This window comes from Pelecanus crispus, chromosome 10 (assembly GCF_030463565.1).
Source record: "Pelecanus crispus isolate bPelCri1 chromosome 10, bPelCri1.pri, whole genome shotgun sequence".
NCBI classification, from domain to species: Eukaryota; Metazoa; Chordata; class Aves; order Pelecaniformes; family Pelecanidae; genus Pelecanus; species Pelecanus crispus.
Window position 1 is genome coordinate 37,360,663 of NC_134652.1, and position 16,594 is coordinate 37,377,256.

The 16,594-nt window shown below is 40.5% G+C and overlaps 1 protein-coding gene and 1 non-coding gene across 10 annotated transcripts in view; both read left to right on the top strand.

Annotated features, from left to right (window-relative positions):
* Window positions 1-16,594, top strand: part of CCAR1 (cell division cycle and apoptosis regulator 1) — a 28,946-nt gene continuing 12,352 nt past the window's right edge. For 6 of the 9 annotated variants that reach the window (XM_075718016.1, XM_075718019.1, XM_075718017.1 and 3 more), the window contains exons 1-13: window positions 3-42; window positions 975-1,093; window positions 8,011-8,183; window positions 8,783-8,827; window positions 9,497-9,529; window positions 10,513-10,706; window positions 11,227-11,341; window positions 11,425-11,617; window positions 12,800-12,932; window positions 13,253-13,414; window positions 13,853-14,078; window positions 15,282-15,395; window positions 16,285-16,451. In XM_075718016.1, coding sequence (XP_075574131.1) covers window positions 1,021-1,093; window positions 8,011-8,183; window positions 8,783-8,827; window positions 9,497-9,529; window positions 10,513-10,706; window positions 11,227-11,341; window positions 11,425-11,617; window positions 12,800-12,932; window positions 13,253-13,414; window positions 13,853-14,078; window positions 15,282-15,395; window positions 16,285-16,451 — 1,628 coding nt within the window. In that variant the 5' untranslated portion in view covers window positions 3-42; window positions 975-1,020. Of the gene's footprint in view, window positions 43-974; window positions 1,094-8,010; window positions 8,184-8,782; window positions 8,828-9,496; window positions 9,530-10,512; window positions 10,707-11,226; window positions 11,342-11,424; window positions 11,618-12,799; window positions 12,933-13,252; window positions 13,415-13,852; window positions 14,079-15,281; window positions 15,396-16,284; window positions 16,452-16,594 lie in introns of all 9 variants that reach the window. The other 3 variants (XM_075718020.1, XM_075718023.1, XM_075718018.1) reach the window with 3 other exon arrangements.
* Window positions 16,070-16,133, top strand: LOC142594502 (small nucleolar RNA SNORD98). Its single transcript, XR_012831454.1, has one exon. It is a non-coding gene; the product is annotated as a small nucleolar RNA SNORD98 (small nucleolar RNA).

The following is a 16,594-nucleotide window of genomic DNA, read 5'->3' on the forward strand; positions in this document are numbered from 1 at the left end:
GCTCGGAGGGGCCGGCGATGGCTCCGGCGAGGCGCCGCTCAGGTACCGGCAGCGGCGGCGGCGAGGGGCCCGGGCGGGGTGCGGGGGACCCCGGCGCAGGCCCCGGCGGCGCCTGGGGTTGCGGGGGAGCGCGGCGGACGCGAACCCGCGCTCAGGCCCGCATTGTTGGCCGGGGGCGGCGGGAGGAGGAGGAGGAGGAGGAGGAGGGGCGGGCGGCGGCGGCCTCGCCGCGGCGGGGGGTGGGGAGGCGCCTGCTTCCCGCCCGGCCGGCCTGCCCGGAGGAAGGGCCAGCGCCCGCCGCCTGCCCTTTTCCTTTCCCCCGTGCTGTGTTTCCCGCTCCTCGGCGGCGGGGCCCGGTTTCCCGGCGGGTATTAAAGGTTGCGCGCGCAAAAATAAAAAAAAAAAAAAAAAAGGGCTTAGCGGTTCTGAGGAGGGTTAAGGTCGATTTTCAAAAGAATCGTTGCGGGGAAGGAGCGGGCGGTTCCCCCGGCGGGTGCGGGAGGGGGGCGGCCGGGTCGCTTGGCGGGGGTAACTTGCCCTTGTTCGGGGAGAGGGGAGCGGGACCGTGGCCGGAGGCGTGCGGGGGTCCTCTGCCGGCAGCGCGTCCGGGCGGCGGCGGGCCGAGAGCCCTGTGAAAGAAACAACAATAAAAAAAAAAAAAAAGAAAAAAAAAGTCCTTCGTTCTGCAGAGTCACCTTTTCCTTAGTCTTCGTTGGAAACTTGAACAAATTTTTGCCTTTAAATAGCGTTAGTCCCATTGTTAAGAAGGGGAGGGTGGAGAGCGTGCCTTAGGAAAATAAAACAACTTGTCTTGCAACTTGTTGTGTTTCCCGCTTTCCATGCGTGTTGCCCACCAGGTTTAGGGGTGTAAAGATAATCTTTCAACACTTTTTTTCTTTTTCTTTTTTGACCCAGAATTAAAATAGCCCGATGGTATATGTTTCAAAGATTGTAGCTGCGCTTTATTTTAATAGATTGCAGTTATAGAAGATAGACACCCAGGAGATTTTGCCTTTCGCCATGGCTCAGTTTGGAGGACAGAAGAATCCCCCTTGGGCTACTCAGTTTACAGCCACTGCAGTATCTCAGCCAGGTCAGTTTACATATCACTTAATGTTTGAACCCTGACATCTAGTAGATTTGGAGATTCCGTAGTTGGGTATGCAGTTAAGAGTGGCACCATGCTAACTAACTTATTTAAATCCTCTTTAAATGGTTTAAGTTGGGAGTTTTTCACACAATAGAGACATTAAAGATCATTGCCTAATACTAGCTGTTGGGTTGTTTTTTTTTTTTTAAGGGCTGATAAGTAAAATCCCAGGTGAATTTTTATTGATTCTCTTGGTCAGTAAACAAGATATTAAGTTACTCGTATCCCAGGATGTGTAAATCAAATTACCTTTCATCACACTGCATTGCTCTAGATTAAATAATAACAGCACTAATAAGGCATTACAGATTTTTTAAGCGCTGCCTGAGTTTCATTTCCCGGGCGGCCTAAGTCAATGTTTACAAAGTATTTTGCCTTTACCAATATATTTGACATATTTCACATAGTGAACAGGTCTCTGAAATTTGTTGCTCGGATGGGGAGAGGGTATATATATATTTTTTTTTAATGCCAAGTTAGAACTTAAGGATCCCTATAACCAAAGGTATCACCCTGATAATTGTAGAGGGTTTCCTTTGATTTAGCTAAGAAGCCTTATTTAATCACAGCGTAGTGTATGTAAAAACCTAGCTGGCTAGATTTTCATGTTTCACATTGTTTTATAGCATAAAACCTTCTGAGGCAAGAATGGGAAGCTTGTGTGGTGAATCTTGGTGCTTCCATTTCCAGTTCTGGGCTGCCTTTTTCTGTTCTTGAATACAAAGTGTTTCCTAAGTATTGTAGTTTCATTGTCTGATGTGAAAAGGCTTCAACAAAGCTGTGGTACTTTGAGGATTCAAGATGTCAGAATGTGAGCACAGGCAGTAACCTTGTTGAAGAGATGTCTTTCTACAGAGTTGGGGTTTTTTTTGCAGTTGTCCTTTGCATCTTGCTCTACTTTGATACGAAGTTGAGTGACACACCTCCTTTGTCAGTGCTTTTACGTCTGGGAGCTTAGCAAAAGTTGGGAATGCCTGCCATTCTTTGGAAGTGCACGTCTGGGGGGGGAAAGAAAAAAAAAAAAGAGTAAATCTTGCTCCTGTCTCAGGTTTTCTTTCCTGAAATGACTCCTCCATCTCCAGTTTTTACTTTGGGCACTGGTCCAATCTGAGTGCTTATCATCAGGGAACTGCCTCCCCCCATGTGTTTCACAATACTTGGTCCCAGTATGCCTTTTCCTCTGTGCCCATTCAGTCCCAGTCTCTCCCTAAACTGTTGCTGTACCTAACCAACTGCCTGCAAGCAGTTTTGCACTGTCTCTGAATAGCTCACACTTCCCTTACCCAAATGTCACTACTCCTGTAAGAAATTGCTTAACAGCTGGAGAGGGTCAGCATTGTGAACATGGGAGATGCAAACTTTGCTTTTGGTTCTTGTGTCTGCCTGGGTGATACCTTGGAGCGATCAAAGGGTGGCAGCATCTGGGCTGGCATGTTTGTGATACGTTGGCTGATGTGACAGGTAGTGCATCAGAAATAGCGGTGGAAGACTGAGGGCCAGCTCCATGTCCTATTTCAGAGGGAAAGCTGCATAAAACCTGCTGAAGGGGAGGAGCTGGCAGCCATCTTAGACCTCACTGAGCTAGGACCAGAAGGGGGCCCTGGAGAAGAGGTGGATGGAGCAAGGGCACTAGAAGCACTCACCAACTTCTTAGCCATTTTCCTGTTCCTGTGACTCTGCCTTTGGATAGCCTACTTCTGAGCCTCCTTAAATTAAATGAAGTGCAAAATTTAATTGGGGTAGGACTAGTCAGCATCAGCTGCTGTGAGAGTTTTTTTGCCTGCTCAATGAGGACAGTATCCCCAGGGATTTTTAGCTCTTCATCTGATCCAGCAGCACCTGACTCAAACATGAGAGCTATTAAAGACTAACATTTGGTTGCACTTTTGCCACCTTCCTGTGCTAGTTCCACCTTCCTTCCTGTTCCTAGTGTCCCTTTTCACGCTGTAGTATCTTCTCTCCAGTATTACTTGAAGGCATTTAGCTCCTTGTGTCCTTCTGTGCAGTCCTTTCCTATTCCTGCTGCAATACACAGTCACTGTGTCTGTGCCCTCTTTCTTGCCTGTCTGTACTACTGAATCCAGTCCCTGGGATTCTGCTGCCCAGCTCCTGTTTTAGTACTCGTGTACATACTTGTTCCCCTGCTTTGTTTATTGGCAAATTATTCTGATTTATAGTGATTTATAATACAGAGCACAGGAAACTTCTTTTGAAAAGTGTGCAGGGCTCTTTGGCCCTGCTGAGAGCCGAAGAACGGTGTTTACCGTTGAACTGCAGCTAAGCAGTCACCTTTCATGCACCTTTCAACATGAAACTATGAGTGTCCAGCTAGATTGCTTGCCTGATGAAGAGAGATGCCGTCAGTGCTCAGGCATGCTGGCTAGCATGTACTACTTCTCACCTGCGGCTGCGCTCAAGAAGTGCAGATTGGCTTATCCTTGTGAAGCTCAGCGTTCATAAACTGATTTAAAAGAACTACATTTACCAAACTTAAATATTTTCAGAAGATTGGCAAAAGGTGTGACATATATTTATGCATGCCAGCTGCTTTTATCCAAGTGTCAGGTTCCTTCTCCAAAGCATCAAGGTGCTTGGGTATGGGGAAAAGAGATCTTGATTTTTATAACAAAAGCAGCATGATACATAGCTTTTTCATAAGCTGTTGTCAAAAGTGGTGAGTGATGGTGTTCCGAACCCAGTTGATAACAGCAAAAATGTAATTTGGGGGGGGGGGGGTGGGGTGATTTTTTTTTTTTAATCACTGACTTGGATGTTGTCTTGGCCATCCCTGGTGAAGAAGTAACTATATGAGTGAGGGTTTGTAATTATTAAGGTGTGACACTCTTAAGGTAGTTGTAGAGTGACATACCATGTAATGAAGGGTTCCTGGGATCCCTTTGGGATAGCTTGCTAATTACTGTCTGTTCCTGTGGTATTAGAAGAGAGATGGGTAATTCCAGGTGCCAGCAAAGGTCTACGTGTGAAGAGAGACTCCTACTTGTAACACAGTGAAATTGTTTCTCTACTCCTTGTCTCATGGTTTTGTGCATCACATGACAAAAACCAGAATCAAGTCTCTGCTATGCTGGTTAAGCATTGTTAAAGCAGAAATGAAATCATGCCTACTACAGAAAATTAAAGTTTAAAAAAATTCTAAAAATTTAAAGTTTAAAAAACCTAAAATTCCTAGATAGCACAGATTGCTTTTTGCAAGTACTCTTTATACTTTTAACTTGCATAATGATGTGCAAGTTCCTGATATGCCTGCAGAGGAGAAGCTCCTCCTGTTCTCTCAGCTATTAATTTTTGACATGTCTTTGGTTTGTATCGTAGTGCTTGACATATGATGTTTTCAGGGTTATGATTTCTGGTTGCATAGTGAAGCCTGTTTTTATAGAACGGTAGTTCTATAGCTATGCTGTGTTTTGGCTGATTGGTGTAATTGTCTTTGCTTCATCAAGACTTCATTGCATTAGAGTGAAGAACAGTGCACCTGATGAATGCAAAGTGCCTGAAGCTCAGTATCTTGTGATTGCTGGTGGCCCCTGTGAGGTGACTAAAGAAAAGTGTAAGAATAGGACAAGCATGTAATGGATCTCAGAGCCGCTAAGAAATAGTAGCTGATGCACAGTTTGCTGGCTTGTTGTAAATGGATGTCCTGTGATAAATACGCTGAGCCTAGTTTCTGTTGTGTGCCTGTGAAAAGGAATTTTTTTTGGAGTAGGTGGTATGGCGTTTGTATTGCAAGTGTGTTAAGCTTGAAGAAACTTAAAAACCTAAGGACCCAAACTCATAATTTCTGATAACTGTGAAAAATGTCCAAACCCCTGGATAGCATACTCCTTAACTGTAATCCTAATAAATCTACATCACTTACCAAGGACATATATGTAGCTACATACTTTGAAGATGTTTCCCTAATCTTAAAGGGTCTCTGGAATTTAAAAGCAGCAAGAGGGACTACTAAATGCTGTCTTTGTGTTTGCTACAATAGAAATTTCTGTTACCTAGACAGATGCTTGAGCTGCAGCCTGGGACTCCAATTTCTATCCAGGCCCTTTCAGATGGATGTGCCATGCAGTACTTGGTGCGAATGGAAGTTGTTTAGACTGTGTTTGGAGGAAGGCATCTCCATCACTGCACTTACTGAGATAATTACAAATCCTAAGAAGCTATTGTTTGTCACTGCAGATGCTTGTTGCCAATAATAATATGGCAGTCAGATGTCAATTCCACACTCAGTCTGCGATTCATTCTGTCTCTTGTTTTTCTGTGTGATTTTTTCTTTTCCTTTTTTTTTTTTTTTAACTAGTAATGCAAACGCAGTCGCCTATTTAATCAGAGCCTGTTTGACCAAAATGAGTACATAGATGAAAGGTATTCAAATTAAACTCCTGGAATACTTCGGGGCAAATCGGTAGGAACAAGATACAGCTTTGAAAAACTTGTTACTACAGGTGTTGTCCTTCAAGGGGATCTCAGCAGTCTTTTGTCTTTGCCCTTTGTTAGCAAGTTGATCTGCAGTGTTGTAGGTGACATGGTACCAAGTTAATATTAAATGTTCATAAAGTAATAATAGAGGTGGCAAAAAAATCTTTTTTTTTTTTTCTTTTTTTTTTTTCCTTCCACCTCTTTCCCTTAATGGACAAAATGGGATAAGAGTCTTAGGGTGGGCTGGGAATTGTTTGAGATAATTATGGGTTATGCTAGAAAGGAAAAGGTCATAGTGGAAACTGAAGAGCAGAGTAACCCCAAGATCTGGTTTTGGGAGCACGCATGTTAATATTTTTGTGGGTATCCTTGGTACGAAAAGTAGGAGAGAACTTGTGAAACTTGCTTGATAACATTTCCCAACTCCATCCCCCTGTGTTGGTACAACATTAGAATAGAAGGTTAGACTGAATGACAATAGCTAATGTAGTCAAACAGATTCAAAGGTAATAGCATGAAGTGAATTTCTGCACTAATAGGAATTTCTGCTTAGCATGTGGAAATAAGAGGAGAAAGATTAATGTGTTGGTTATTGGCCTTGAGTGAGGCAGCAAAGTAGTGCAGCCAGGAAGAGTGAAAGTTGTCCCAGAATGCAGCAGCAAAGCATTTTCATTAGATTTGAAGGTCTGTTTAAGGTGTGTTATGTAAGGCATTGGTGAGGTTCCAGAAGAGGGTGTGCTTCTGCATGGTCAAAAATGCACATGCAGATTGGAAGTGAATGGGCGAGCAGGAGGCAAGAGAATCAAGAGAATGGTGGGCCTGTCATGGGAGACGCCTCATATTTGGCTTGCTTGGCTTCTAAAGAAATCCGAGTGTTGGAATTTTCCAGGGGAAAAATGCATGCAATACTGGAAATACCGTAATTTTGCTGTACTATAGAATGCTTCATTTCACTGTTAAAATAGTATTACTTCCTGGAATACTTATGTGACAATATTCGATACAGATCATAGCGATGGTGACTATTTTCACTGTTGCTTATGTATTTTTTTTCCATGCTTCATTCCAAAATTGTGAGATGATCAGTGCCATCAACTTGTTTTCTGAAGATTGTACTCTGCTGGAAAGAACAGTGTGGTAGAGAGAATTACCTTATTCAGGATCTGTTGAGTTGGTTACAGCATTTTTGTGTATTCTATGGTGGTGATCACCGACTACAAGCAATCTCTTACTGCATCCCTGGGTCAGGAATGACACCTTCATTTTGGATCAGTAAGAGTAGCGTGGAGCACGAACTCTGCAGGAAGAATACTGTAAATCTGTTCTTCATTGTGCCTTTTTCATGGCTTTGGAAGAGAAAGGAACCCTGTTCAACTTGAATGTTCTTCAGTTCTGAAGATGGATGGCTGACCTGGTTTTGCTGCCAGTGTTTCCCTGCTGAGTTTCTCTTTGGTTTTATTTAAACATGTGGACCAGACTGATAGTTTGATGAAGTGATATTTGATCATGCAGCTGCAGATAACTTTTTTAAAAACTCCTGCCAAAGAGGGAGCAGGTTTCCAGATACGATTGCAGTTCTTCACTCACATTTGCGTTGTGCAGGGCTCTTTGTGCCTAAAAGTTCAGTCCATAAGGCTTAAGCGTACCATGTTCAGAAGTATTGCATGTATAAGAAGCATAGCATGTGGATAGCTGCTCCTCATGATTTGCTTAATCTTCTGCAGTGAATTAAAAGCTGATATGACAATAAAATAAACTAATATTTCCTTCCAGGCAGTTTGAGTCTGGGCAGCACAAACCCTTCCTAATAAGAGCTGGAAAGAGCTTGACTTGGTCCCTTTATATGTGGGGACCGATCAAACTCCTTGTTATAAGGCTGTTCCTTCTCTACCAGCCCCCACATCTACAAAATCCAGCTCACTCGGGGACAAAGACAGTACTGAGTGAAGCGAAGCGCTGTGCATTTTCAGAGGACATGTTTCATAAGCCTCCGATTCATAGCTGCTATTACAGTGAAGATTTCTCTTGCCCTCAGATTGCATGAAACGTATTAATTAGTTTACAGAACAGAGCAACAATCTTCATCTGGCTCATCCAAAACCTGAAATACGTCCATGAAAGAATTCGGCGTGTGTATGTGGTGGGGGTGGGCACCGATGGGGATGGCTGCTAGAGCTAGAAAGTCATGAGCAACTTCAGAGAAGGAAATTAAGTGGTCTCTGTGCCTCTGCTGTGGTGTACTATTTGTAAATGAGTTTAGAAGAGAAGCTAGTGAGGTGTGATCCTTTATCTTGAATTCTGGAATTGGATTTATCTGCTTCGTGGGCTTGACTCAGGAGTGGAGCATCACGTACTGCGTCTAGTATAACTGAGAAACGTCAGCTGTTTAAAGTTGCTCTTAGCGCTTATTGTGTGTGTTCTCTTTTCAGCTGCTCTTGGTGTACAGCAGCCATCGCTGCTTGGAGCCTCTCCTACAATATACACCCAGCAGACGGCATTGGCAGCAGCAGGCCTAACTACCCAAACACCAACGAACTATCAGCTCACTCAGACAGCTGCTTTACAGCAGCAAGCTGTAGCTGCAGCAGCTGCGTTACAGCAGGTAAAGAAAAAAGAGCATTTGCTGTTGACTGTATGAACTTTAACCATACAAATCAGTGGCTTTGTAAAGCTAAAGTATCTAGGAGAAAAGCAGAATGGGAAATGGTGAACACTCTAGTATAAACCTGTTTAAAAAACAGTGGGATTTTAGGGCTACAGCTATCAATAGTTGTATTAATCTCTGAAGGTGGGAATTTTGGCTGTGGAGGTACTGACTTTTAGCTATGGAAAACCTTTTGGGAAAAGGAGTTTTGCTGCACCTAAACTGAGAATCTCGAGTTCCAAGTATCTTCCATCACTATATGTATCCTTAATAGCATTTTGCATGATTTCATACTGTGCCCTAGATACCGTATCAGTGTCAGGCTTAACAAAAATTGCTGATTGTAGCTAGAAAGAATACATCAGAGTCCATGCTAAAGGCAAAGAATATTTGTTATGGAAGTAATATATGTTGGTACTGTTACTTATGTTTTGTATTATAATTGTTAAATGTGAATAGTTTCTGTCTAAAACTTGCTTAGCAGATAACTTGTATTTGGTATTACTGGGGTAATAATACTTCCTGTTTATGAGATATTTTGCTTTTATCTGTTTCAGCAATATTCACAACCTCAGCAGACTCTCTATAGTGTACAGCAACAGGTTTGTCTGATTCTTACTGTGTACATCACAAATAACTTTAAAAATAATGTTGGTTGTGTGTCTTGTAGGATTTGTCTCCGAAATCATCCTCGTATGGGAAGTTGTTAAAGAAACTAAGTAATATTTTCTTGTAGTGAAAGAGAGCTTGAAGTTCATAAACTTGGAGAGACGTATCCAGAATGGAAGCCTGCCTACCTTCATGCAAAAAGGAAATCTAAAAAAATATATACTCTTCCATGTGTACACGATTCCTGCTAAACTTTGCTCTAAACAGGGCCGTGTATTTTAACTGCTGGAAAGATGCTGTCCAAAAAAAGTTCCCTTTTACGTTTTTTAATGGTCTTTGAGCTTAACAGGATTTTGAAAAAGAGTAAAAGGACATGGAAATTATAGGCCTAAGCTTCTCCAGCTGCCAAAACTTTTTTTGGTATCACTATTAACTTTCAGTTAGAAAAACCCCAGCATTTCTGCTTACTGAATAAACCTGGATTATACAATCTTAAAATTAACCACATGAGCACAATTTTATGCATATGCAAACTGCTGAAATAACCAAACCCCAAAGGACCATTAACTGATTAAGCAAAAACTCTTACTTGTAAAGAGGAGGTAAAATTGTACAATTTCCTTAAACATATAAAATTAATTTATAACTTTATTTATTTTAAGTTGCAGCAACCTCAGCAGACCCTTTTAACTCAGGTTAGTTTGGTTTTATTGTTTGGTCTTCATCCCCAAACACAGATAATGCAAGAGTGCAAATTTGTGACGGCTTGGGTAGTTTAATCTGTAAAATGAACTAATATGAATGGACATTTTATTGGTACAGGTTTATTTTATCCAGATGTTAAAATATGCATAGCCTTTGTTTCAAAAATTAATGGCAACCACTCTTTCTTAATCTTGAAGGGAATATGTGTGTTGATTACATTATAATATTGTTTGGTTTGAACTTCAAGTGTTCAGTTGTTTTGCAGTAAGTAACAAACTGGGAAAATGTTTCTCTCTCCTTTGAGAAGGAATTTAACTTTCTGTGTTAACAGTATTGCAGTATGTGTATAGAGAGGTATAAAAAGAATCCTGCTGAGCTTGACAGGTTTAAAACATGCAACCATTTAACACGCTGTAAGTTGCTCTAGTTTCGTTTTCACTTACCTTTTTTTTTTTAAAGCATGTTTAAAAGGTTAAAAATAGGTTACTTAATTTCATTGTCTTAGCTGTGTTCTGCTTTTGTAAGAAGGCAAGCACATGAATTGTTGAGTTAAGGAAGGGTTCGTGTTAGCTTCAACCTTTACTGACTTCCAACGCTACAGCTGGGATATAAATGGAGAATAATCTCTAAGTGTGTATTCCTAGCAAAGTTAGGAACTTACCTCCCCTTCAGGCCCGCTGTATGGGTTACGTGTAAACAGTAACGCAGTCTTATTTTTTTCTAGACAATGTGCGTATTTTGGGGAAGTTGACTTTTGAAAAAGAAAAGGATAAACGAAGCCAGTCTTCATTCAAAGTAGAAAAAAGTTATCTTAACAAACAAACAAAACCAAACTTCCATGTTCTGAAAAGCTCTGTTCAGAATAATTGCTTTAGAGACATTTTAAACTCCTGTCTACATGGGTAAAGGAACTGTTCCTTGTAGGTATGTCAGCTGGTTATACGATTTATAGTTTGCTTTATTTTGCTTACAGCCAGCTGTTGCGCTACCTACCAGTCTTAGCCTGTCTACTCCTCAACCGGCAGCCCAGATAACCGTTTCTTATCCAGCACCCCGCTCAAGTCAGCAGCAAACCCAACCACAAAAGCAGCGTGTCTTCACTGGGGTAGTTACTAAACTGCATGATACATTTGGTTTTGTGGATGAAGATGTCTTTTTTCAACTTAGGTAAGATGTAAATACTTGCCTGCAGATATACTCTGTGGTACCCTCACTAAATAAAAGGTTTAGTGTATTCTAATTCCATGATTCCATTGATAGTGCCTGCAGTTGGTATGTTTTTTCTGTCAACACAAAGTCAGATGGTCAAATAAGTTAATAGACACTAGATGTGAGTTCCTTTATGTGAATTTTTGAGTTTTCTTAATGCAAAACCCAAAGATGGGAGACTCAGAAGGTATTAAGCTCCTTATAATATGCAATTTCAGAATTTGTGGGCGATTTAAATGCATGTAACTTGCTGTCTGCCTGTCTTAACTCAGTACTGTTCAGGGAACCTGCTTTTGGGCCAAAGACAGGAATTAAATTCTTGTGCATACTCCGAACTGAAGCAGATAGTACTTTATGCTGTTCCTGTGAGCTTTTTTTAATGAAATTTGTCAACTTTCTCTCAGCTTTAAATGTAACTTGCAAATGTAAAACTAGCTAAATAAGACTCTCACAATACATTTTCTGTTAACGTTTGTAGTGCGGTTAAAGGAAAGACACCTCAGGTGGGTGACAGAGTTTTGGTAGAAGCTACTTACAATCCTAATATGCCATTCAAATGGAATGCACAAAGGATCCAGACACTTCCAAATCAGGTAAATGGTGTTACCCAGTGTAACTTGTACTGACTGCTGCTGGTTCAAGCTCACCCACAACTCATTTTCTCTTCTGCTGTTAGAACCAGACGCAAGCTCAGCCGTTACTGAAGACACCTCCGGCAGTTCTTCAGCCTATTGCGCAACAGACTGCATTCAGTGTTCAGGCACAGCCGCAGCCACAGTCCTTGTTGCAGGCACAGATATCAGCAGCTTCAATCACACCTTTGCTTCAGACACAGCCTCAGCCATTACTGCAGCAGCCACAGCAGAAAGGTGCTCCTTCAGTGTACAAACTTTGTTGTAGTCCTTCTGGTGCTTAGCGTGTGATTATTATTTTTTTGTTAGTCAGAAGACTGAAGTAATAGTTGAAATAATACGGAAAGGACCCTATAGAATTTTCAGTTTGAATATGCATCTTCCTGCAGCTATATACAAGGCACATTGCCTGCAATAGCTCAAGAATCACCTGGTTAGTGAAGTCCCCATGGACTCTGTTCATACTAAGATTATGTAATCTGAAAGCAAACTCAATGTAGTTTTTATTCTGACACTGTCACAGACAAGTTGGGGAGTTAAAAGTGTTAATGGCAGTGTAGTTCTTCAGCATCTTCTGGAGTGTTCAACAAGATCAGGTTTCACACAGTTGTATTGTTAAAACTATTATTTCTCTGTTTGCGCTTTATTTATTTCAGTTAGCCAAGTTGGCATTTGAGAGAAGAAGCACTGCCGAACACGGCAAATCTAAAACAAAGGTTGTTGTAGGGTCATTTGAACTTTGAGTGGCTGAAGAATCAGCGAGAGGATTGATAATAAGATAAAAGAAAGACTTGTCTTACCCACAGTAAAAGCAAGGGGAGAAGACCTTAGGCTATCACCTAATCAGAACTCTTTTGGATAAATGCTTATTACGATCTAATTAGTCCTAGTTGTTCGTTAGTGTTAGTAATGTTTGCTCCATTTACAGTCAGTTGGTTAAATGTCTTGAGGCAGCAAAAGTATGTGCTGGGGGATTGATGCAGCAGTATAATAAATTGATTTAAGAATGATTTTTCAGGAAGCTAATTGTTTTTACCTATGAATAGCCTCAGAAATAAGTTTTAGGTTTTCTTGAGTTCAATGAGTAGGTAGTTTATCTGTCTTAAAACAAATTACTTCTCCAAGAAAAGGCTTAGCTATTTACTGTGATAGCTTCTGTGTGCTTAGATTATATTAGTTTCTGTCTTAAGAAGATGCTTTTAAACCAGTTTCACTTACTAGAGTCTCAGTTTGCATCAGTGAAGAAAAGCACAGGTCTCTTGAGTTTCTTGGGGTAGGTGTTAATGACAGATAGATTTATTTGACTCTCGAGTTAGTTTAGAAAATGCACATAAGTGAAACAACTGTAAAGCAGCAACGTTTGTAAAGTGTAGATAATTGCCCCCTATTATGTATTGATCTTGTAAATTTTTGTTTCAGGTGGTTTGTTACAGCCCCCTGTTCGTCTAGTTTCACAGCCTCAACCAGCTCGGAGATTAGACCCACCATCCAGATTTTCCGGGAGGAATGACAGAGGAGGAGACCCTATGCCAAACCGAAAAGATGACAGGAGGTATGTTGTAGAAGACGAGGCTATAATCGAAGCATTCCATAAAGACCTGTCCTCAAACAGAGCTGAACTTCCTGCTCCAGAGCGCGTCAGTGATACACACAAGTGGCTTTACCATTAGATATTAGTGATGAGTTCTTGTCTGTCTGAAATGAAGGAATTGCATAATCAGCCTTGTAAAGAGACAGTGTACTGAAACAAACTGTGAGGAACTTCTCTCCATTTTGCGAGTCATCTCTGACAGGCGTAGCTTTTGTTGCACTAGAAACTATTTTGTGCTACCAGCATGCAAAAATATTTGTGTCTCTTATGCATTTTTCAAGTCGTGAAAGAGAACGGGAGAGACGTAGGTCCCGGGAAAGATCACCCCAGAGAAAACGCTCCAGAGAGAGATCGCCTAGACGAGAGAGGGAGAGATCGCCTCGAAGACCGCGACGTGTTGTTCCTCGTTACACGGTTCAGTTTTCCAAGTTTTCATTGGACTGGTATGTTTATAGTGCCAGATACTTGCCTACATCTCACTTCAATTGTGGGCACAGATCACTGTATGTAGTGTGCGTAGTGAGTGTTAAATGACGATCTTAGCTTTAAAGAAAGACCAAATATATATAATGACTGAGAACCTTGTCTGATAAACTTTTTCTAGGTTGTTATTTTTGAATGCTACTGCAAAATACCTTTATAACCCTGTTTAATAAATATTCCTTAATATGCAGGCACCTTCATCGGAAGAGTGTTTAGTAGTTGCTTGTTTTTACACTTCAATCCATGACACTCTAACTTAAATATATTGCTCTTTACATTTTGTGTGTATGGTATTAAATATGCAATGGTTGTATTTCCGATTAATATACCTCTTAATTATGTGCTTTATTAATCGTTCTTTTATTGCTGTATCTTTCAAATAATGTTGTTTATTTCAGCCGTAGCTGTGATATGATGGAGCTGAGGAGGCGTTACCAGAACTTGTATATCCCCAGCGATTTCTTTGATGCTCAATTTACATGGGTGGATGCTTTTCCTATGTCTAGACCATTTCAGCTGGGAAACTACTGTAATTTCTACGTAATGCATAGAGAAGTAGATCCTATAGATAAAAACGCTGCTGTCCTTGATCCACCTGATGCTGATCATCTATACAGTGCAAAGGTTTGTACAGGTTTCCAGTATTATGACTATTCATTAGAAAATTTTTTTGCCAGTAGGGTGAAAAAGTGAGTATAACTGAACTGAAAACATTGTACAGTGATTTGAGCAAAATACAGCATTTTTAACTTTTCAGTAAAGAGCTAGTATGTAGAGCTTGAAGAATCGTGACAAATTCAGTTTGTTTTTCTGTTACTAGACTTGTCCTAAGTCTTGTTTTTACTGAGGTCTCTTCCATTCTCTGCACCCAGTTGCAGTGATCTCCTTATAGGAAAGTAAGTGAGCTCCTGCAAGATCTCTGAATGTATTTCTTAGGCAATTCATTCTGAATAGTTAATGGAGCCCCCCCCCCCCCTTTTTTTTTTTTTTTTATTGAAGGGTCCTTTCTGAATGTCAAAAAAATGCTGCATCAAGGGCTGTAATGATGTATAAGAGACCTCGGTGTCAAAACGTCTTTCTAAAACCTGTTCCATTCGAAAGCTCTTTCATTGACCTAGAAATCTCAGAGCTATTTTAATCTGTTTTAGAAGTATTTCATGTTAAAGATAGGTTTAGAAACAAAACTGCCTTTAACCCCTGTATTTCTGAAAGACTTAACTTGCCTTCTGTGTATAAACACTTTGAAGCCTTGGCTCAAGTATCAGGCATACTTTTTTTTTTTTAGTCTATTGATGCAGAGCAAGAGCTCTCTTTCAGAAGGTTAAGCTTCAGAATATATTCAGTAACTGAGGAATAGCATCCTCTTTCATAATATTAACCTGTTTAGGATATAAAGCAACCTTGTTAGATTTGACTGGGCTAACAGGATGCTATGAGGATGCAGGTGAATGTGTTGGTCAGTTCTCTTGTGATTGTGACAAAATGGAAGGAGTCAGTTACTGAAACCAGAAATGTACTCAGTGTGCTTCTTGGTGTAGGATATTTGGCATATAGTGATAACATGCAAAGCATTTTGCTTTTATATGCTTTCAGTTTTTTTGGTTTTTTTAATAATATTACACACTGCATCCATATGGGACGGAGGGAAATTGGTCCTTGGCAGGCATTTTAACACTCAGTTCTACAATTTTATTTTACCTTTACTTGTTCTGATTTTTTTGTGACATTAAGGAAAAAGTACTGGTATGTATGGGTTTGCAAGTTGTGGTCATTGTTTACCAGTCATAGTGGGAGACCTTCACAAGACTGATCTGACTTACACAACAGGTGATGTTGATGGCTAGTCCTAGTATGGAAGATCTCTATCACAAGTCATGTGCGCTGGCTGAAGATCCCCAAGAACTTCGTGATGGATTTCAGCATCCTGCTAGACTTGTAAAGGTAAATATGCTTCAATGCCAGACACTTTTGGCAATAAAGGTTGGTTATAGAGCTTTAAAATATTTGTCGATAAGGGAGGAGTTTGTAGGCAGCTAACTGATGGCTTCATTTTTCCTCTGAAGAGACCTAGTTTATATGTCAATTCTTTTTCCAGTTTATAGGAGCTCCATCTTGACTGCTGTCATATTTACTGTTTTGTTCAACATAGTTAAACAATAGGTATTTGGAGAAACCTATCTTAATTATATAATAATTACCTTTTTTAGCCTTTTTTTACAAGCACCTAGACTTTTTTTTTTAAGGGCTCAGCTGTGAAGAGAATACAAATGAAGCAACAGTTAAGTAACCACTGTATTAAGTGAAATTTAACTATTGTTAAACTGAACAATCTGCAAGTGCCATGGTGTTTCAGGACAACACAGACTTGTTTTCCAATTAAACTCCATCATCTTAAAGCAAGTGGGAGTACTTGAATTTATAGATATAATGCTCTTGTGGTCTTATCTTTTGTAGCTTTGCTTTATCACCTTTAAGCAGGAACGTCTATAAATGTGTATTGGAATTAAGACACCACTTAAATTAGTATCTGTCTCTTGTGTTGGAAAGCTTTTAATTGCAAAGGAACAAGCCTATACCAATAAAGAAACTTGATGGAAAGTCTTGCAAACAAGAATGAGTGATGATGTTTTAAACCTATTCCATTTCTGAAATACTCTGTGGAAAAAAATAACTGAACTCTTTCTTGCCTGACTTTCATTTTCAGATTTCAAAATAATGTGACAGTTTACTTGTGGATTTCAGTGTGTGCACTATGAAATATTCTTTGCTCTTTGGGAAAATGACTTTTTACGCCTCGCAGGGGAACATTCAGAAGACTCTTTTTGTCTAGTTTTTAGTGGGTATGAAAGGCAAAGATGAAGCTATGGCTATTGGAGGACACTGGTCCCCATCACTGGATGGACCTGATCCAGAAAAGGACCCTTCCGTGCTGATAAAGACGGCTATTCGTTGTTGCAAGGCTCTTACAGGGATTGACTTAAGTGTGTGCACACAATGGTAAGTACTGTACTGCAGAGCAAAGTACGCTGTAGAAATACTTGTCTGTTACCAGAAGTTTAAAAAAAAAAAAGATGGAAAACCCACTTTTTCTTTGTCGGCTGCTCTTGGTAGTGCAGGTAAACTACTCAAAGGATGTTCTG